Source organism: Myxocyprinus asiaticus, chromosome 18, assembly GCF_019703515.2.
Source record: "Myxocyprinus asiaticus isolate MX2 ecotype Aquarium Trade chromosome 18, UBuf_Myxa_2, whole genome shotgun sequence".
NCBI classification, from domain to species: Eukaryota; Metazoa; Chordata; class Actinopteri; order Cypriniformes; family Catostomidae; genus Myxocyprinus; species Myxocyprinus asiaticus.
In genome coordinates, this window is record NC_059361.1 from 4,551,499 (window position 1) to 4,573,953 (window position 22,455).

General features: G+C 38.9%; 1 protein-coding gene across 1 annotated transcript; it reads right to left on the reverse strand.

Moving 5' to 3' along the window:
- Window positions 1-5: 5 nt before the first annotated feature.
- On the reverse strand, window positions 6-12,419 carry LOC127456276 (interleukin-12 subunit beta-like). Its single transcript, XM_051724689.1, has 8 exons — window positions 12,244-12,419; window positions 11,764-11,845; window positions 11,133-11,381; window positions 8,018-8,120; window positions 7,768-7,931; window positions 7,385-7,536; window positions 2,752-2,874; window positions 6-147 (listed from the first exon to the last, which is right to left on the reverse strand). Exons 2-8 carry the CDS (start codon window positions 11,843-11,845, stop codon window positions 13-15), a joined length of 1,008 nt encoding a protein of 335 aa, XP_051580649.1. The 5' UTR covers window positions 12,244-12,419; the 3' UTR covers window positions 6-12.
- Between the last annotated feature and the right edge of the window lie 10,036 nt (window positions 12,420-22,455).

Here is a 22,455-nt window from a genome sequence, read left to right on the forward strand (position 1 = left end):
ATCATTAGAGATTCAGAAATTGGCCCAGGTTGAATGTTTCCATTTTTTCTGACGTTTTCTTTCTTGCTTTTTGCTCTTGTTTCTTTTCCCTGTGTTTTCTGCTGTTTTCACTGTCTTGATACATTTTCTTCCCTTCCTCTTGGACACCTACGGAGAAGAAGAAATCATGTGCACTCTCCTGTAAACATACATATATCTGGACTCCATGCACCTCCCTTCTATGTTACAGTATCTCTCTATACATGTACTGTATATACAAAAACTTGAATTGTCAATCAATGCAAATTGCTTTTTACTAACTAATTAACCCTTTACCCATTTTCTGGAGAAAGCAAGTTTAGTGTTATTGAAAGATATGAGGAATGCTGTAGCTTTTTTAAATAAACTCAGCAAAAAAAGAAACGTCCCTTTTTCAGGACACTGTATTTTAAAGATAATTTTGTAAAAATCCAAATAACTTTACTGATCTTTATTGTAAAGTGGTTTAAACAATGTTTTCCATGCTTGTTCAATGAACCATAAACAATTAATGAACATGCACCTGTGGAACGGTCATTAAGACACTAACAGCTTACAGACGGTAGGCAATTAAGGTCACAGTTATAAAAGCTTAGGACACTAAAGAGACCTTTCTACTGACTCTGAAAAACGGCAAAAGAAAGATGCCCAGTGTCCCTGCTCATCTGCGTGAACGTGCCTTAGGCATGCTGCATGGAGGCATGAGGACTGCAGATGTGGCCAGGGCAATAAATTGCAATGTCTGTACTGTGAGACACCTAAGACAGCACTACAGGGAGACAGGAAGGACAGCTGATCGTCCTCGCAGTGGCAGACCACGTGTAACAACACCTGCACAGGATCGGTACATCTGAATATCACACCTGTGGGACAGGTACAGGATGGCAACAACTGCCCGAGTTATCCCAGGAACACACATTCCCTGGACTCAGGGCTTGTAGGCCTGTTGTAAGGCAGGTCCTTATCAGACATCACTGGCAACAACGTCGCCTCTGGGCACAAACCCACCTTCGCTGGACCAGACAGGACTGGAAAAAGTGCTCTTCACTGACGAGTCGCAGTTTTGTCTCATCAGGGGTGATGGTCGGACTCGCGTTTATGGTCGAAGGAATGAGCATTACACCGAGGCCTGTACTCTGGAGCGGAATCGATTTGGAGGTGGAGGGTCCGTCATGGTCTGGGGCGGTGTGTCACAGCATCATCGGACTGAGCTTGTTGTCATTGCAGGCAATCTCAACACTGTGCATTACAGGGAAGACATCCTCCACCCTCATGTGGTACCCTTCCTGCAGGCTCATCCTGACATGACCCTCCAGCATGACAATGCCACCAGCAATACTGCTCGTTATGTGTGTGATTTCCTGCAAGACAGGAATGTCAGTGTTCTGCCATGGCCAGCGAAGAGCCCATTGAGCACGTCTGGGACCTGTTGGATCGGAGGGTGAGGGCTAGGGCCATTCCCCCCAGAAATGTCTGGGAACTTGCAAGTGCCTTGGTGGAAGAGTGGGGTAACATCTCACAACAAGAACTGGCAAATCTGGTGCAGTCCATGAGGAGGAGATGCACTGCAGTACTTAATGCAGCTGGTGGCCACACCAGATACTGACTGTTACTTTTGATTTTGACCCCCCCCCCCCCCCCCTTTTGTTCAAGGACGCATTATTCCATTTCTGTTAGTCACATGTCTGTGAAACTTGTTCAGTTTATGTCTTAGTTGTTGAATCTTTTTATGTATTTACAAATATTTACATATGTTAAGTTTGCTGAAAATAAAAGCAGTTGAAAGTGAGAGGACGTTTCTTTTTTTGCTGAGTTTATAAATCTATATATTTTTAAATAAATCCCTTAACTACAAAAATGTTTATTCACAATAGAGATTTCCATGACTTTTAAGATTTAATACATTTTCACAGCTTTCCCATGCCTAGAAATCTCCATTTTAAAATTCCCTGATATTTCAAGGTCTTCCATGACTGTGGGAATTCTGAATGAAATCCAGTGAAACTAATAATTGTATGTGAGGAAAAATATAATTTTATACAACAGTTTGTTACAGTCCACTAATTTGATTGGAAAAGTGGCATTCCAAGAGGGCTGATATCCCATTTTACTCTTTGTCTGGGTTCGCAACCCTTGATCCTATCCTAAATTGGCTTCTTTTGGAATTATTTGTGTTGACGGAGCAAAAAATAAATAGGGCTATTATGTGCTTAAAATGTCATTTACTTTATATTGTCTTGTTTAAAGAACTGTTGCATAAAAGCAATGTCAAACTCACAATCATGCTGTTCTTTTTTGCGGCACGGTCTAGTCACAGCTGTGCTGATGTTCAGTACATCAGCACCATTGCGAATGTGCTATTGCTTAAAGGAATATACTGGGTTCAAGACAATGCCACAAATGTTGTCGATTGAGCTTAACTTGTATTGAACCAGGAATATTGCTTTAATTATATCTTGAGGAATCAAGAGACAGAGTGAAAAAAGGAGCAATGATTTTTTTAATTGGACAGAAACATTTATAGTAGCTTAAAAACACACAGTGTGTAACAGATGTAAGGGGAAAATGTGACCAAAGACATGATCATACATAAATAAACACGTAAACAGAATAAGTAAGTTCATCATGCAGTTAAGGTGATTTAGAATTTGGAAAGTGGGACAGGAAACATAAATAAAGGGATTGAGGAGGATGAAGGTTTAGTCGACAGGTAGATTTAAATCAGTGTGTTACTTTTTCCCACGCCGTCCATTCGCTCCACTGAGAGAGCAGCAGCGGATCTCTGCAGCGAACCCTCAGCTTACTGATGACCCCTTTAACTTCAACTTTTGACCCCTCCCACTCATGAGTCTCCAGCTGAGAGAGTAGAGAACAGAAGTGAAATAATGACAGAATTAGAAAATTAATCATCAAGTTATGTAGTTTTTTCAAAAAATATAGCCCACATTATTTATTCCATGGAACTCAAAAGGAGAAATTGTACACGTTGCTCTTTTCCATATGATGACTGTTTATATATATTTACCATGCCAGTCAAGATTTAAAAACAATAACACCATAATACAACATAAAAAGTTGTCTATACCACTTGCCTTTATGTGAGAAACAGACCGAAATTTAAAGGTGATCGTTCACCCAAAAATGAAAATTCTCTCATCATTTACTCACCCTCATGACGTCCCAGATGTGTATGACTTTCTTTCTTCTGCAGAACACAAATGACGATTTCTAGAAGAATTTTTCAGCTCTGTAGGTCCATACAATGCAAATTAATGGTGGCCAGAACTCTGAAGGTCCAAAAAGTACATAAAGGCAGCATAAAAGTAATTCAGGGGTTTAATCCATGTCTTTAGAAGTGATATGATAGGTGTGGGTGAGAAACAGATAAATATTTTTATTATAAATTCTCCTCCCTGCCCAGTAGGTGGTGATATGCACGAAGAACATGAATCGCCAAAAACAAAAGAAGAATGTGAAAGTGAAAGTGGAGATTTATGGTTAAAAAAAAGTACTTAAATACTTATGTGTTTATCACCCACACCTATCATATCACTTCTGAAGACATGGATTAAACCACTGGAATCGTAGCTGCGTGTATATACTTGACTTTGCACATCAACGCCTGCTCCGCTCTCATTTTTGGTGGGACTCTAGAACTGCAACTGGAACTGAAAAGATGACTTCATTCCAGCCTTCGCCACACAGTCTCAGCATCCTCATACTGACAGAAACATGGATACGTCCAGAGGATACAGTAACACCCTCTGCTCTCTCCAACAACTTCTTCTCTCACACCCCTCGACATACCGGGGTGGGGGAACAGGTTTGCTCATTCCAAACTGGACATTTTCACCACACTCCTCTCTGTGTAACAATACTTCTTTTGAATTCTATACTATTACTACAATGCAACCCACAAAAATCCATGTTGTTGTCATCTATCGCCCTCCAGGTCAGTTGGCAAACTTTCTTGAGGAGCTGGATGTCCTGCTGTCCTCCTTCCCTGAAGATGGTAGTCCAATTGTGGCTCTTGGAGATTTCAACATACACCAAGACAAGCCCCAAGCCACTGAACTTCATGCTCTTCTGGCCTTGTTTGACTTGGAAAGACTAAGCTCTACAGCAATTCACAGATCGGGCAACCAGCTGAACCTCATTTTTACACGTAGCTGTACCAACACAAATATTCTTGTTACTCCTTTACATGTCTACTTTGTTCAATTCAACATGACTCTCCCATCTATACTAAAACAGACTCTGCCTTTGTTTTCCTTTTGCCATAACCTCCGTTCTCTTTCACCCACACGCCTTTCCACTGCTGTCTCTATCGCTCTTCCCACACAAAACCTATTTTCCACCCTGGATGTAAACACTGCCACAGACACACTAGGCTCTACTTCAACAACCTGTCTAGACAGCATCTGTCCTCTCTCCTCTAGGCCAGCACGTATGACACCGCCCACCCCCTGGCTCTCTGATGTACTTCGTGAACATCGGACTGACCTCAGGGCAGCTGAGAGGAGATGGCGGAAATCTAAAGATCAAGCATTCAGATAACGTTATATCTGCAAAAACTTCCTATTACCAGGACAAGATCAACAGCACCACAGACACTCTCAGCTTATTTAGAACATTCAACACACTTCTCAGTTCTCCCCCTCCACCACCTGACTCATCACTGACAGCAGATGTCTTTGCCACATTTTTTACTAATAAGGTTACAGCCATTAGCAATACATTCTCAGCACCACACCCTCTCAAACACCTGCCTCCTGTACGCAGCTCTTCTATCTCCATGTTCTCTCCTCTGACTGACACTGAGGTCTCTAAACTCCTCCTCTCCAATCACCCCACCACCTGTCCCCTTGACCCCATTCCTTCCCACCTTCTCCAAGCCATCTCTCCGTTCATCCTACCTGCACTCACACACATAATTAACACATCTCTACTTACAGGCATTTTTCCCACTACATTTAAGCATTCTCGAGTAGCCCCGCTGCTTAAAAAACCTGCACTTAACCCCACACAAGTAGAACACTACAGACTAGTCTCTCTCATCCCATTCATGGTGAAAACACTTGAAAGGGCAGTTTTCAATCAGATCTCTACCTATCTCTTGCAGAACAAGATAGATGACAATCAGTCAGGCTTCAAAAGTGGACACACCACCTAGACTGCTCTGCTCTCTGTCACTGAGTCGCTGAGACAGGTGAGAGCTGGATCCAGATCATCCGTCCTGATTCTACTGGACCTTTCTGCAGCCTTTGACACAGTCAACCATCAGATCCTACTCTCCACCCTCTGTACTCTGGGCATCACAGGAACTGTGCTTGACTGGTTTAAGTCATATCTCTCAGGTAGGTCCTTCAAGGTAGCCTGGAGAGGTGAGGTGTCCAAGTCACATCAGCTTCTTACTGGGGTACCTCAGGGCTCAGTGCTTGGGCCACTTCTCTTCTCTATATACACAACATCACTGGGACCCATCGTTCAGGCACATGGGTTCTCTTACCACTGCTACGCCGATGACATACAGCTCTACTTGTCTTTCCAGCCCAACAACACCACGGTGATCGCTCAAATCTCTGCCTGTTTGGCAGACATTTTGGCCTGGATGAAGGAACACCACCTGCAACTCAACCCAGTGAAGACTGAGCTCCTCGTCTTTCCAGCCAACCCTGCTGTTGAACGCAACATCACCATTCAGCTGTTGGCCACACACGGCTACCACTGGACCTACCAACAGCTTAGGGAAAAGTTAAAAAAACTTAAATGACTACAGAACCATCAAGGACCACAACAGCCGGAGTGGTTCAAACAGAAGAAAGTGGAAGTGGTTCGACCAAATGGAAAATAGACCAGCGAGCAATGGGAGGAAGAGTGCCCTAGACTCGGCGTTGTTGGAGTTCACGATGGAGGATGGTATATTTTGTTACGTTAACTCTATATTCTGCTTGAATGCTTCACTTTATTTAGATGAACAGCTACTGCAAATCTTGCTTCTAAAACAACCAGGCCAATTTAACTGTTACACTTGTGTAAAATCACCATGCAACAACTGCTTTATGCAGCACAATGAGCTAGTAGCTAACAGCTAGCGGTCGTGTTATTGTTTATGGTCAGTAATGTTTGTGTCGCGCTTAAGATGATGTCACGGCAGTAGAGGCGGCGCAACTATGATGATCAGCCTATAATCCCACCCACGTTGAGGAGGCACTAAACTGCAGTGGAAAAGCAAGCTCAGAAAAGTAAAGCGAGCAGTGTCGAGTCGAGTCGAACTGTAACGTGCAGTGGAAAAGTGCAATAAGACCCTTCTTCTCTGAACATGCCACACATCTTTTTTCAGTCACTTGTCATAACTAGACTGGACTACTGTAACACTCTCATTGCAGGCCTCCCTGCATGCACAATTAGGCCCCTGCAAATGATCCAGAATGCAGCAGCACGTCTGGTCTTTAATGAACCAAAGAGAGCGCATGATACACCACTCCTTGTCTCTCTTCATTGGCTGCTGGTTGCTGCACGTATCAAATTCAAGACTCTGATGCTGGCAAACAGAACAGTCACTGGGTCTGCTCCAGAATACCTAAAATAATTTCTGTAGAGATATGTTCCCACCAGAAGCCTGTGGTCGGCTAATGAGCAGCGCCTTGTTGTACCAACACAAAGAGGCACCAAAACTGGACTTTCAGTTTCACTGTATCACGTTGGTGGAATGACCTTCCCATCTGTGAAGCAGACTCACTCTCTGTCTTCAAAAAACAGCTAAAACCACATCTTTTGCATGAGCACTTAACCATTCACTCATAAAAATAAAATAAAATATATATATTCTTGTTGCAATCTTCTACTAATCTGATGCTAATGTAATTTTGTAATGCAGCACTTTTCGTACCATTGTCTCCTTAAGATGAATCGCTTATGATGTATTATTCCTCTTTTGTAAGTGGCTTTGGCCACCATTCACTAGCATTTTTTGGATCTACAAAGCTGAGATATTCTTCTAAAAACCTTTATTTGTGTTCAGCAGAAGAAAGAAAGTCATACACATCTGGGATGGCATGAGGGTGACACCAAACGGCATCGGAACCAAATGTACTGAATGAAGAATGAGATTTGAGAGCTTCTGCACAGTTGTAACAGTACTGCACAGTACTTAAATTTCAGGCTGTTCCTCATCCAAAGCTATCATATGGCTTCAGAAGACTTGAATATAGAACATAAGTCATATGCATACTTTTATGGTGCTTTTTTATCTCTTGGTCGCTATGAACGCTATCAACAATTCTCCTTTTGTGTTCCACGGAAAAAATAACAGCATGCAGAATTTTCAACCTTTTAAGGATGTGTGCAAGAGAGAACGTCTTACCTTCCCGTTGTCTCGTATTTCGTACTCAATCTGATGCTTTAGGGGAAAGAAACTGTGAGGCTGCGGCCAGGAAGAAGGAGGCTTCACCTCCACCTCTACGATTTCCCCATTTGCTATTCTGCATGTTGAAATGTTTGGACCGGCTGGTTTAACTAAGGAAAATGCAAAATCATATACAATCAATGATGAGGAGGTATTTATTCATTTATTTATTACATTCATTTTGGTAATTGTTTTTGTTACCCTTGAATTTTTGAGTTACTGTATACAGTTTTATTTGGATTTTATTTGGGTAAATATTTAAGCTTGATATAAATAAAATATGTGACTGTGGTGACAGCATTTCTCCAATAGCATCTTATAATGGAGAACCACATACTCACCAATGTCTCGAAGGTAGAAGCTGTGGTCAGTTTTCAGATAGCAGCATGAGGAAATCGCTTCCCCTGTTATCAGCAGGCGCTCTGACTCTTCAGCGTAGAGATTTGTGGAATGTGGAAGATGAAATACCCCATCCACAGTCTCTGACACCCAGTCACCATTATCCCTAAATAAATACATGCAACATTCACCGATGAGTCAGTGTTTAAAATCAACTCATTGTGTCTGTGGGTGTGTTTGTAGTTCTGATACCGTGTATTGCGTAGTCTGAAAGCAGTGAATTCATCTGACGTCCAGGCACATGTGATGTTTTTTGTGCAGGAAAAGGTTTCGGCTGTGCAACTGATATTGAAAACTGCGAAAGAAGAGAGAAATACATATAGTGTCCATTACTGCCTCACTGCCCAAACAGTCATGATGGTATTTCTTCCAAGGCACCAAAACGACATGACTAAATGATCTTGAACATATTCAAGTGAGGTTTAAGAGATGACTAATTGATTATCTAAATGAGTAGTTCACCTGTATGCTGTTTTTTCCAATATTTTTTTTAAGAATCTTTTGGAATGACATGAGGGTGAGTAAATGATGACTGATAAGGCAGCCTTTTTCAGGCTTATCATTCAGAGTGTTTTAATGTGTTACTCACGTAATATTGAGATGTTTAATGGTTAACTCGTGCCATGGTTAGCAAATGTCAGAGTGCTACATCTTCCAGCATGTGATTAAGCCATACACTGCTGGATAAACATATTTTTTTGGTCCTAAAACAACATTTGTAGCCCTTTTTTTTCCTTGCAAAAACAACACCAAATGCTTTAAATTCTTGGGACTTTGAGAGAAGCGTTTTTACATTTTCTTGTGTATGTGTAACATTCATTTAAATGATTTAGTAATTGAATGAACTGTTCGAATGAATCTGACTGAATCGTAAAATCGTTTCAGACCGTTTTGCTAACCCATTTGGTCAATTTAATAAAAATAACCGACTTCTTCTTTGAGAGAAGAATTTTTACATTTTATTGAGTATGTGTAGCTTTTATGTAATTATTGTCTACAAATAATTTTTAAAAGACTTTAGACATTTACATGACTTCACTAGTTACCTCTCAAAAAAGTATCCTTTTGTTTTTAATTGATCGTAGGTAAATATCAACTTTATCCAGCGATCTGTTTGTTGTCTGTCTTCTATAGTTTGTACGATTTTACTGAGTGGGAAACGACGGTCTGAATCGCGAATCGATTATCGATAATCGCTAACCTGTTCGGCCAATTTATTGACAAAAAACCTCTAAAAAAATCTGGTGAGCTATCCGAACGAATCGGACTGAATCATGAATCCTTTCAGACAGTCTTGCCAGTCTGGCCAATTCACTAAAAAGAACCGACTCAAAATTCTGGCGATTCTGGTGACTTTGAGAGAAGAATTTTCACATTTTCTTGAGTATGTGTAGCTTTTATGTAAATATTGGCTATAAATGATTTCTAAAAGGCTTATTTACATGATGCTGCACTGTAGTTATCTCTCATAATAGCAGTCCTTTGTTTCAATTGATTGTAGGTAAAAAACAAAACATTTAAATCCACTTCTTCAAGCGCTCTGAAATCTGTACGGTTTTATGGCGTAAGAAACCCGTTTGGCCAATACACTGAAAAGAATCGACTCAAAAGAATGATTCATTCACAAATCGGGCATCGCTTGCTCTGATTTTAAACTGTCGACAGAAATACCTTTTTTTTATTTTGTTGCAAAAACAACACTAAAGCGTTCGATTCTTGGGACTTTGAGAGAAGCATTCTTACATTTACTTGTGCAGCTTATGTGTAGCATTCATTTGAATGATTCATTAAGTAAACGAACTGTCCGAACGAATCGGACTGCATTGCAAATTGATTCAGACCGTTTTGCTAACCCGTTTGGCCAATTCAATAAAAATTCATTTGAGAGAAGAATTTTCAGATTTTCTTGAGTAGGTGTAGTTTTTATGTAATTGTAGGCTACAAATAATTGCTCTCTAAATAGTAGCATTTGTTTCAATTGATTATAGATCATTTAAAAATAAATCTACTTCATCCAGCGCTGTAAAGTCAGAAACCCATTTGGCCAATGCAGTGAAAAGAACTGAATCAAAACAATGATTCATTCGCGAATCGGGCGTCGATCTGGTTCTAAACAGCTGACAGAAACACACGCAGGGCCGGAATGGCTAATTGGGAAGATCGGGAGAATTCTCGCTGGGCCGGTCAAAAATTGGGCCGGTTAGGTTCGCATGTTGATTGACAAACTTTCATCATGTGTCGCATTACAGTTGCCAACAGTCCATAACATCCGGTATTGAAGGGATCAGAATTGCATTCCATATTATAGCGGACGCAGTCTGTATTTTATCATCTCACACCCAATCAAATGAGAGAGTAGCATGTTAGAGACAAAACTGATGTTCACCGCTTCACTTGACAGTGTGGTAAGGATCACGGAAGATCCATGGAGAACAGATAGGCTACTAATAGATGAATGGATGAACGTGCTTCAGGTTGAACTTGCTTGTTTTGATTACTGGGGGGTGTTACCTCCCCTCATCCCCCCGGAATCTATGCCCCTGATGGCATGTAAAAATGTAAAAACAATCACTCAACCTTCATTGTTTCACTGGATCTGTTGCTATTTTAATGATCTAAAATACAAAGCACTGTCCATTTAAAGTGAGCCTGCACATCTTGAAAGAGTTATAAACATTTACAGTCCTATAGTGTTATTATGTGCCTAGATAGTCTTTAAAATAAAATTAGTTTACCCAAAAATGAAATTTCTCTCATCATTTCCTCACCCTCATGCCATCCCAGATGTGTATGACTTTCTGTCTTCTGCTGAACACAAATGAAGCTTTTTAGAAGAATTTCTCAGTTCTGTTGGTCCTTTCAACGCAAGTTAATTGTGATCAGAATTCAGAAGGTACAAAAATCACATAAAGTCAGCACACACATCTGGGATGGCATGAGGGTGAGGAAATGATCAAATATCCCTTTAACATTCACTTGTTTTTACAACACATACAATGAAGTCTTATATCAGAAAGTGAAAATCTTAGTGAATGCAGTATGTGGTATAATGACATGGAGAGCTTAAATAATTTTCAAGTAATTTCATATATTGCATATTTTTGCTGTGATCTTGTTTTATTGTTATCATCTTCACCTCCAACCCCTCTTTTGGGTATGGGCTGACTTAGACATGACATCCCGGGTTGAATATTAATCCCACTCCGGCCCTGGGCACACATCATGATTGTCGGAATATTCTCAGGGGAAATGTTTCTCAGGTCTGTCCTACATGGGTAAATCACATTAAGCACATGTCTATTCTCACCTGCAGCTTCTTTAGTCTTGTCTAGTAGTAGATAAGTGTAGTCCTCGAGTCCCTCATCACTCCAGCAGGTGTAATTCCCAGTTATGTCTTCCTGCAGGTCACACACGGTCAAATTCCGACCTTTGGGTATTTCAAACACTGTTTCATGTATGTCGACTGTGCCATGCACATCCTGTCGTTTCCATGTGACATAGTCTTTTTTTGTTTCACAGATCAGGGTAACATTTTTGTGTTTCTCTATAACGAGAGCTGTATGAATAAAGCGACAGCTCAGTGTTATGTGGATGCATGAAATGTAACTTAAGATTATTCATAAATATATATATATATATATATAATATATATAAAATAAAATAATTACTGTAAAAAAATAACAAAATTATATATATATATATATATATATATATATATATATGTATATATATATATATATATATGTATATATATATAAGTCAAAGAATAATCTCCAATATTCTGGGTGTAATGTGGGTGGGGCCAGGCCCACCCCGCCCCACCCTTGGCTATGCCACTGGTCTGTAGTCATCATAATTAAAAGGAAGCCTCATAATGATATAAAAGTAAACATTTGTGTGTGTGTGTGTGTGTGTGTGTGTACTCAACAAACTCTTACATTTCTTAGGGAAAAGGTTAAGCGCAGAAATCTTCACTATGCTCAAACAGAAGAGAAGGATGCTTTTTATCAACCAGCCCATCTGGAGAAAGAATCCACAAATATTTAAGCATTTATGTAACAATTACTTTATTCACCTAGAATCTCTGATCAAAGGCATTTAAACTGAAAAAGGGGTATCAGTATGAGATGAACATGAATTAATATCAATAAACATTAATTGTAATAATTATTGCACTTTTAAAGACTAAATTAATCTCTCTGGCAGAGAGGGAGTCCAAGGGCACCTCAAATTTAAGCCACAGAACAAAACTATAGCTCTGTTATAAGATAAATATTCGTTGTTTAATAGAACCACTTCGTATTCTCTTATCATTCATGTCCAAAAATAACAATGCAACTTTAATTCAAATTATCGGATTTAAATAGCCTACTATTAGTCTTTATTAGAGAGAATGAGCGAGAGAATCCATCACTCACCTTTGCTGCTTTTTCTTTAGTGTGCGTCAAATTAAGCGCAGAAATATTGAAGAGCAATGGTTGCTTTGTAAATTATGTGTTTCGGGCTCGTGCTTTTATTGTCCGCATTCCCACACGCGAACACCCACTTAACCCGTGGGCGCAGGTTTGCGGATTCTTGGAAAGAGTTTCCCCTCGCGCTGACCATGAACCAAGTGTTAAAATTACCACTAAAGACGCGCGCGGTTATTCACTGTTAAATTACTAACGCCAGAGAGTGTCTCTCTTTCATTACTCTCAGTTTTAACCCGAGTGTCATCAAAATACCAAGCACAGATGCTCCCTTGCTGTGCAAAAGAAGTTTTCAGAGAACAAACAGAGTAAATAATGTGCTAAATATGAGTAAAGGTTTGAATTTGACATTATTAACTACTGTTTCATTCAACTTTCTAAAGACAGTCATAAAATTGTGAGATTATTGTAACAGAGAACAGTAATAGTTTCCTCCCACACTCTCACCTTTAGCTTGGTCATTGAGTGTTGTAAGGTAATATACTCACCTGTCATTTGGAATGATATTTATTGTGAAAATCGCTATTCAAATACATTTGAATTGAGTTGAAAATGTTCCTCGATGGGTTTATAACATTACTCTAATTGTGAATATAGAAATATAGAAATAACAGTAAATGTTGTTTAGATCATATTTAATCATTTCTTTTGACAAAGTACAATGACAGCTTTAACCAGTTATTTTTCATTCATGTCTTTACATACTATTTTTCACATATAGTATAAATGGGTCTTTATACAATAAAATATATTCCTGCCGTTATATTTTAGGTGGTCCCTCGAAAGGGATCATCAAATGGGGTCCTTCGTATCAAACTTTTGAAAACCCCTAATGTATAGTATTGTATAGTATAGTGTAGCTGCGTGATGATTGCAACATGTCTATTGATTAGTAAAAGGTCTATACTTTAGAAATCCTATATGCTATAAAACACTCTAACTTTTTAAAGTGAAGGAACATGAATTATACTACACCATTTATACTATATATACACAATCCCATAAAATGTTATAAAATTTAACAGTATGCATAACAGTATAACAGTATGCTATAGTAAAGTACAGTAAGTATTGTATAGTATAGTAAAGCACAGTACAGTATACTGTAGTATAGTATAGTGGAGTGAAGGAACTTTTGAAAGAAACAATGAGAAAAATGGGGTGGCACATGTGGCATGAGTATTATTGATTATAGTATAGTATTGAGTATAGTGTAGTATAGTATAGTATAGTGCAGAACAGTAAATATAGTATAATATATTATGGTACCATATAGTATAGTGGAGTATAGTGAAGGAACTTTTGAAAGGAACAATGTGAAAAGTGGGGTGGCACATCTTATCATGAGTGTTATTGATTTTAGTTTGGTATTGGGTATAGTATAGTACAGCACATTACAGTACAGTATAGTATATTACAGTACAGTATAGTATAGTACAGTATAGCAAAGTACAGTGGGTGAAACTTACATGAGGTGATTTTAGTATGTAGTATAGTATAGTATAGTATACAGTATAGTATAGTATAGTAAAGTATAGTGGGGTGAAGAAACTTTTGAAAGGAACAATGAGAAAAATGGGGTGTACATGTGGCATGAGTATTAATGATTTTAGTATGCTACTGGGTATAGTATAGTGCAGTGCAGTACAGTAAATATAGTTAAGTATATTATAGTACAGCACAGTACAGTAAAGTACAGTATAATATAATACAGTACCGTATAGTACAGTGGAGTATAGTGAAGGAACTTTTGAAAGGAACAATGTGAAAAGTGGGGTGGCACATCTTATCATGAGTGTTATTGATTTTAGTATGGTATTGGGTATAGTATAGTACAGCACATTACAATACAGTAAAATACAGTAAAGTATAGTATAGTATAATACAGCGCAGTACAGTAAAGTACAATACAGTATAGTATAGTATAGTATAGTGTGATGAAGGAACTTTTGAAAGGAACGATGAGAAAAGTGGGGCATACATGTGGCATGAGTATTAATGATTTTAGTTTGCTACTGGGTATAGTATAGTATAGTACAGTGCAGTACAGTAAATATAGTTTTGTATATTATAGTACAGCGCAGTACAGTTAACTACAGTATAGTATAATACAGTACAGTATAGTATAGTGGAGTATAGTGAAGGAACATTTGAAAGGAACAATGTGAAATGTGGGGTGGCACATCTTATCGTGAGTGTTATTGATTTTAGTATGGTATTGGGTATAGTATAGTACAGCACATTACAGTACAGTATAGTATATTACAGTACAGTATAGTATAGTACAGTATAGAATAGTATAGTTGGGTGAAGGAACTTTTGAAAGGAACAATGAGGAAAAATGGGGTGGTACATGTGGCATGAGTATTATTGATTTTAGTAGCTATTGGGTATAGTATAGTATAATACAATGCAGTACAGTAAATATAGTTTAGTATATTATAGTACAGCACAGTACATCAACGTACAGTATAGCATAGTACAGCGCAGTATAGTATAATAAAGTACAGTACAGTATAGTATATTACAGTGGTGTATAGTGAAGGAACTTTAAAAGAACAATGTGAAAATTGGGTTGGCATGTATCATCATGAGTCTTATTGATTTTAGTATGGTATTGGGTATAGTATAGTATAGTACAGAACAGTATAGTATAGTAAAGTGCAGAACAGTAAAACATAGTACAGTATAGTATAGTACAGCACAGTACAGTAAAGTACAGTATAGTGTAGTATAGTGCAGTACAGTATAGTGTTGTTAAGGAACCTTTGAAAGAAACAATGTGGAAAATGGGGTGGCACATCTCATCATGAGTATTATTGATTTTAGTATAGTATTGGGTATAGTATAGTACAGCGCAGTAAAGTAAATATAGTATAGTATAGTACAGTACAGTGTAATATAATACAGTGCAGTAAAGTATAGTAAAGTGGGGTAAAGAAACTTTTGAAAGGAACAATTGAAAAGTAGGGTGGCAAGAGTCATCATGGGTATTATTTGTTATAGTATTGTATAGTGTAATATAGTATATTATAGTATAGCACAGTACAGTATAGTACCGCACAGCGCACAGTAAAGTAACTTGTTCCTTTTAAAGATTTCTTCACACCACTATACTATACTATACTATACAGTACAGTATAGTGTATTATAGTGTTGTGAAGGAAGTTTTGAAAGGAACAATGTGAAAAGAGGGGTGGCACATATCATCATGAGTATTATTGATTTTAGTATGGTATTGGGTATAGTATATTACAGTATAGTATAGTGCAGTGCAGTACAGCAAAATATAGTAAAATATAGTAGAGTGCAGTGCCGTACAATACAGTGTAGTATCGTGTTGCGAAGAAACTTTTGAATGGAACAATGTGAAAAGTGGGATGGCACATGTCATCATAAGTATAATTGATTTTTGTGTGGTTTTGGGTAAAGTCAGAGACTATTTAGCAGATATGGGCCACACTATTCAAATAAATGGGAGAAACTGGAACCCCCTTGGTCAACGAATGTACAAAGGAAGTCCCGCCTTACAGATAAAAGAGCTAATCACCTTTTAGATAGACATCACCTGTCAATCAACTCGAGAACGTGCATGCACATTAGCTATACAAGCCTGGAAAATTGCATTTTGTAGCAGTATCTGAGGTAGAGAAGCACAATTTTTGATACCAGTGTTGTCAGATTTTACTGCTGATTTGAAATATGTTCTTTGATTTTAATCTTGACCAACCATTTTGGAGATTTAGGTCTTTCCCCATTCAAATAGATAGGAGCTACACTTTCATGACTGGAAAAAGCTTCCTGAGAGCGTTCCAAAGATGACCGCCAGTGGACTGACTTGCTAGAAAGACTTTGGTATAGTATTCACCTTATTCAGCCCCACCCCTTTTCAGGACTCAGTGCTTCCATGTTTTGTCTCTTAACCTCTGGTTTGCAATAAAGTGTACTGAGAAGAGCCGATCAAAATGATTTATGCGTGGTAGCACAGAAAGTATTTTTCATTAAGAATTGATGGTGGGAGATTACACCACCCCTTTACTATGTGAAAATGCTAGTGAGGTGTTTTTCTGTCACTACAAATGTTAGTTTTGTTATCACACATGCAGGTAAATTGGACCTGGTAGATCATATTTAGACAGCTATGACACACTGCAGCGTTTTATTATTATATGTGTAATCCTGCTTAATTTTTTAGGTTTCAACTTGTTATAATTTGTGTTAAAGTGACAGCTCATTTTATTTCGCATGCAAGTTCATAACATTAAAGGAAATTACATTTGTACTTTTTAAAATTCATTTGTCACCCCACATTTTTAAAAGGCTTAAATGTGATTCAAATAGTTGTAAATGGAATGTAAAATAAAATGTACACTTTTACATGTACTGTGGCAAGAAATAAAATATGTGAATCCTTTGGAATTAGCTGGTTTTCTGCATTAATTGCTCATAAAATGTGATCTCATTCTCATTAAAGTGAATACCTATGCTAAAGATGACAAAAAAAGCTAATTAGAATTTGAAAACGTGGCATCCAATTAATGAAAAGAGATGGAGGTGTGGGTTAGAGCTAATTTGTCTTATAAAAAGCACTGAAACATTTTGAGTTTGCTATTCACAAAAAGCATCTGCTGACTTTGGACCCTAACTCACTAAAAAGAGATCTCCAAAGTTGTTGCTTTGCATAAAGCTGGAAAGGGTTACAAAGTTATCTCTAAGAGCTTAGATATTCATCTGTCCACAGTTAGACAAATTGTCTGTAAATGGAGACGATTTAGTACTGTGGGTACTCTCCCTAGAAGTGGCCGTCCAGCCAAGATGACTCAAAGGGAACACCGCAGAATGCTCAATGAGGTAAAAAAGAACCCTAGAATGACAGATAAAGACTTGAAGGAATCATTGGAACTGATTAACATCTCTGTTCTTGAGTCTACTATACGGAAAACATTAAATAGGCATTGTCTCCATGGCATGATACCATGAAGGAAGCCACTGCTTTCCAACAAAAACATTGTGGCATGCCTGAAGTTTGCCAAAGACCACCTTGACACTCCACCGTACTTCATCATCCCAATGGTGAAGTACGGTGGAGGGAGCATTATGATTTGGGGCTGCTTTGCTGCTTCATGGCCTGGACCGCTTGACATAATCGAGGGAAAAATTAATTCTCAAGTTTATCAAGATATCCTACAGGATAATGTCAGGATGGCTGTGCGCCAGCTGAAGCTCAGTAGAAGTTGGGTGATGCAGCAGGACAATGACCCTAAACATCAAAGTAAATCCACTACAGAATGACTTCAAAAAAAAAGAAAATCCACCTTTTGGAGTGTCCCAGTCAGAGCCCAGACATTAACCCAATAGAGATGTTGTGGAATAACCTCAAGAGAGCCGTTCACACCAGACATCTTAAGAATATGTCTGAGCTGAAGCAGTTCTGTTAGAAAGAATGGTCCAAAATTCCTTCTGAATGTTGTGCAGGTCTAATCCGAAGATACTGGAAATGCTTGGTTGAGGTTATTGTATATCAACCAGTTATTAAAACTTTTTCCTCAGCACTGTAATTATTTAATGGGATGTGTTCAGTAAAAACATGAAAGATCATAACTCTTTGTGTGTTGTTAGCTTAAGCACATTGTGTTTGTCTATACTTGTGATTTTGATGAAGATGAGATCACATTTTATGACCAATTAATGCAGAAAACCTGCTAATTCTGAAGGTTTCACTTACTTTTTCCACAACATTGTGAATGTTTTCAATAAAAACATGAAAGATTATAAAGGTTTGTGTGTTGTTAGCTTAAGCACATTGTGTTTGTCTATACTTGTGACTTTTTTTTTTCACCCAATTTGGAATGCCCAATTCCCAATGCGCTTTTAAGTCCTCGTGGTCGCGTAGTGATTCGCCTCAATCTGGGTGACGGAGGATGAATCCCAGCTGCCTCCGTGTCTGAGACCATCAACCCGCGCATCTTATCACGTTGCTTGTTGAGCGCATCGCCACGGAGCCCCACCGAGAACGAACCACATTATAGCGACCACGAGGAGGTTAGCCCATGTGACTCTACCCTCCCTAGCAACCGGGCCAATTTGGTTGCTTAGGAGACCTGGCTGGAGTCACTCAGCACGCCCTGGGTTTCGAACTAGCGAACTCCAGGGGTGGTAGCCAGCGTCTTTTACCACTGAGCTACCCAGGCCCCTATACTTGTGACTTTAATGAAGGTGAGATCACATTTTATGACCAATTAATACAGAAAACCCGCTAAAAGGTTCACATACTTCTTCTTGCCACTGTATATGTGTGTGTACAGTATGTGAGTGTGTATGAATATAGTGGCACCCCTTCCCCATCCCGGTTTACTCAAAAAATCTGCTCACCTGAACTCTAACGCGATGGGTGAATGACATGAGAAGATGGTCAGAGGTTTCTTACATAGATATTTTTAATAACTTTTTGTTATCTTTTGGATTTTAATGAGCACAGAGGCATATCAGTAAATCCACAGCGTGAAGGTAAGATCTTGTGTATTTATCTCCCCGCTCTGTTTGCAGTTGTTATGATATCAAACAGTACGTAAAATACTCGTGAAAGCTTTTGGCAACTCTATAACCTGTAAATCCACTTCGCTAGCTAATTACACTTTGACATCAACACCACAGATATCTATATAGAACCGGAAGTTCAAAGACAAAATTTTCAAGATGGCTGCACGCTAGTTTCTCTAGTTTAGCACAGCATGGTACAGTGAAATATAGTACACTTTAAGTCCTCAAATGTATCTGTTGTAGCCTAATTTAGAAAGAACAGATAAGAAAAATGAGAAGGAAGAATACATTGAGACAACTCCAATGTTCTTGTCTCCAGTGCAATCAGACTGTGAGTCACTTTGTCTATGTAAATGAGGAATTGTCAAACCAAACAAAAGTAAAGTATGGAGTGCCACAGGGATCAGTTTTAGGGCCTCTGCTTTTCTCCTTGTATATGCTTCCCCTGGGAGATATTATCAGGAATCATGGAATAAGTTTCCACTGTTATGCAGACGATACCAAACTTTATATTTCTTCAAAACCTGATGAGATTTCACAATTCTCCAAATTAGCAGAGTGTATCAATGAAATAAAAGATTGGATGGCCAGAAATTTCCTTCTACTCAATTCCGACAAAACAGAGGTACTAGTTATTGGACCAAAAACCTCTAAAAATAAGCCTCTAAAATATCATTTGACTCTCGATGGATGTACTGTTACATCATCTTCAACAGCGAAGAACTTAGGTGTTATATTTGATACCAATCTGTCCTTTAAAATCAAATGTCCAGTGTTTGCAGAACAGCTTTCTTCCACCTCAGAAATATTGCTAAATTACGACACATACTCTCTGTTACTGATGCTGAAAAACTAATTCATGCATTCATGACCTCAAGACTAGATTATTGTACTGCATTACTGGGAGGATGTCCTGCAAGATCAATAAATAAACTTCAATTGGTTCAAAATGTAGCAGCCAGAGTGCTGACTGAGAACCAAGAAATATGATCATATTAGCCCCATTTTATCATCGTTACATTGGCTACCTGTTAAATTTCATATTAATTTGAAAATTCTGTTAACAATGTACAAAGCTTTGAATGGTCTATCTCCACAGTACTTAAGTGACCTTCTACCATGCTATATTCCGTCATGTTCATTACGATCGCAAAATTCTGGCCTGTTAATAGTTCCTAGAATTTCAAAATCCACAAAAGGAGGTAGATCCTTTCCCTATTTGGCTCCTAAACTATGGAATAGTCTCCCTAACACTGTTCGGGATGCAGACACACTCACTCAGTTTAAGTCTAGACTAAATACTCATCTATTTAACCAAGCATACACCTAATTTATTCATCAACTCACAATTAGGCTGCTTTAGTTAGGTCTGCCGGAACCAGAAACAATGATCATGATCTAAAACTCTGCAATAAATTGAATGGCATCTATGCTAATATTATTTTATTTGTTTCCCTGTCTCAACCTTGGGATTTATATACCGAGGTTACCAGAACCGGCTGTATCCAGCTCCATTCCTGCTTCATGTTGGACTCCACGGCTACGTGTCGCTGAGTGATGACGACTAATAGCAGCCGGTGCCAGCCAGACATCACTTCAATCTATTATGATGGACTTCAGAGGATGAACTAATGCCGTCTCCAAACATAAGACATGGGATACTTCATATGCCATTGCCTGAACCTTGGATTTAGGATAGACCTAACCGAAATTACCTGCCAGTTTGAACTGCGATGCACCTCACTGATCTCTGTCTGCATCACCTTTGTCTATTGATGGACTACACTCTTATAATGGAATACACAGACTATCAATTAATTGCCAGCAAAACCCTTCACCAGCCAACTAACAAGGACAATTGCATCTATGTGAACTTCTGCAGTTAATCCAGGATGGACTTCAAAGATATTAGTCATTAATCTTCTTACAAAATCTTTGTTTAAACACTGGACATTAACACTTACTTAGTTTAATAATTTTAAACCATAACTTGCACTGCACATAAATAAGTAATATTGGCATTATATTCATGATGTTAGTCAGAGGGGAACTGACCCCCACAGTGAGCCTGGTTTCTCTCATAGTTATTTTTCTCCATTAACCAACATCTTATGGAGTTTTGTGTTCCTTGCCACAGTCGCCTTCGGCTTGCTCACTGGGGTTATAAATACAATTATTATTTAATTACTTATTTTTAAACAATTCACAATCGTATTTTTAATAAACTACACAATGATGACTCTAAGACATTATAGATATTACGGTTTTATCTTCTGTTAATGCCTGATCTTCTGTAAAGCTGCTTTGAAATGATGTGTGTTGTGAAAAGCGCTATACAAATAAAAATGACTTGACTTGAGGACCTTTAACCTCAAACTCAAATACAGTGCATCTGGAAAGTATTCACAGCGCTTCACTTTTTCCACATTTTGTTATCTTACAGCCTTATTCCAAAATGGATTAAATTCATTATTTTCCTCAATTCTACAAACAATACCCCATAATGACAATGTGAAAGTTTGTTTGAAATCTTTGCAAATTTATAAAAAATTTAAATAAAACAATTCACATGTACATAAGTATTCACAGCCTTTGCTCAATACTTTGTTGAAGCACCTTTGGCACCAATTACAGCCTGAAGTCTTTTTGAGTATGATGCTACAAGTTTGGCACACCTATTTTTGGGCAGTTTCTCCCATTCTTCTTTGCAGGACCTCTCAAGCTCCATCAGGTTGTATGGGGAGTGTCAGTGCACTGCCATTTTCAATCGGGTTCAAGTCTGGGCTCTGGCTGGGCCACTCAAGGACATTCACAGAGTTGTCCCGGAGCCACTCCTTTGTTATCTTGGCTGTGTGCTTAGGGTCGTTGTCCTGTTGGAAGATGAACCTTCGCCCCAGTCTGAGGTCCAGAGCGCTCTGGAGCAGGATTTCATCAAGGACGTGATGCTGCCACCACCATGCTTCACTGTAGGGATGGTATTGGCCAGGTGATGAGTGGTGCCTGGTTTCCTCCAGACATGACGCTTGCCATTCAGGCCAAAGAGTTCAATCTTTGTTTCTCATGGTCTTAGAGTCCTTCAGGCGGGCTGTCATGTGCCTTTTACTGAGGAGTGGCTTCCGTCTGGCCACTCTACCGTACAGGCCTGATTGGTGGAGTGCTGCAGAGATGGTTGTTCTTCTGGAAGGTACTCCTCTCTCCACAGAGAAATGCTGGAGCTCTGTCAGAGTGACTGTCGGGTTCTTGGTCACCTCCCTGACTAAGGCCCTTCTCTCCCGATCGCTCAGTTTGGCCGGGTGGCCAGCTCTAGGAAGAGTCCTGGTGGTTCCAAACTTCTTCCATTTACGGATGTTGGAGGCCACTGTGCTCATTGGGACCTTCAATGCTGCAGAAATTTTTCTGTACCCTTCCCCAGATCTGTGCCTCGATACAATCCTGTCTCGGAGGTCTACAGACAATTCCTTGGACTTCATGGCTTGGTTTGTGCTCTGACATGCACTGATAACTGTGGGACCTTATATAGACAGGTGTGTGCCTTTCCAAATCATGTCCAATCAACTGAATTTACCACAGGTGGACTCCAATTAAGTTGTAGAAACATCACAAGGATGATCAGTGGAAACA

Bases quoted from the DNA above. Each gene is read 5' to 3' on its own strand.
- LOC127456276 (XM_051724689.1), bottom strand. From the start codon at position 11,845: ATGGGCTGGTTGATAAAAAGCATCCTTCTCTTCTGTTTGAGCATAGTG. The intron at 2,875-7,384 runs GTAAGACGTTCT...CTACTCTCTCAG, and splicing joins AAATACGAGACAACGGGAAG to CTGGAGACTCATGAGTGGGA. The intron at 148-2,751 runs GTAACACACTGA...TCTTCTCCGTAG, and splicing joins AATGGACGGCGTGGGAAAAA to GTGTCCAAGAGGAAGGGAAG.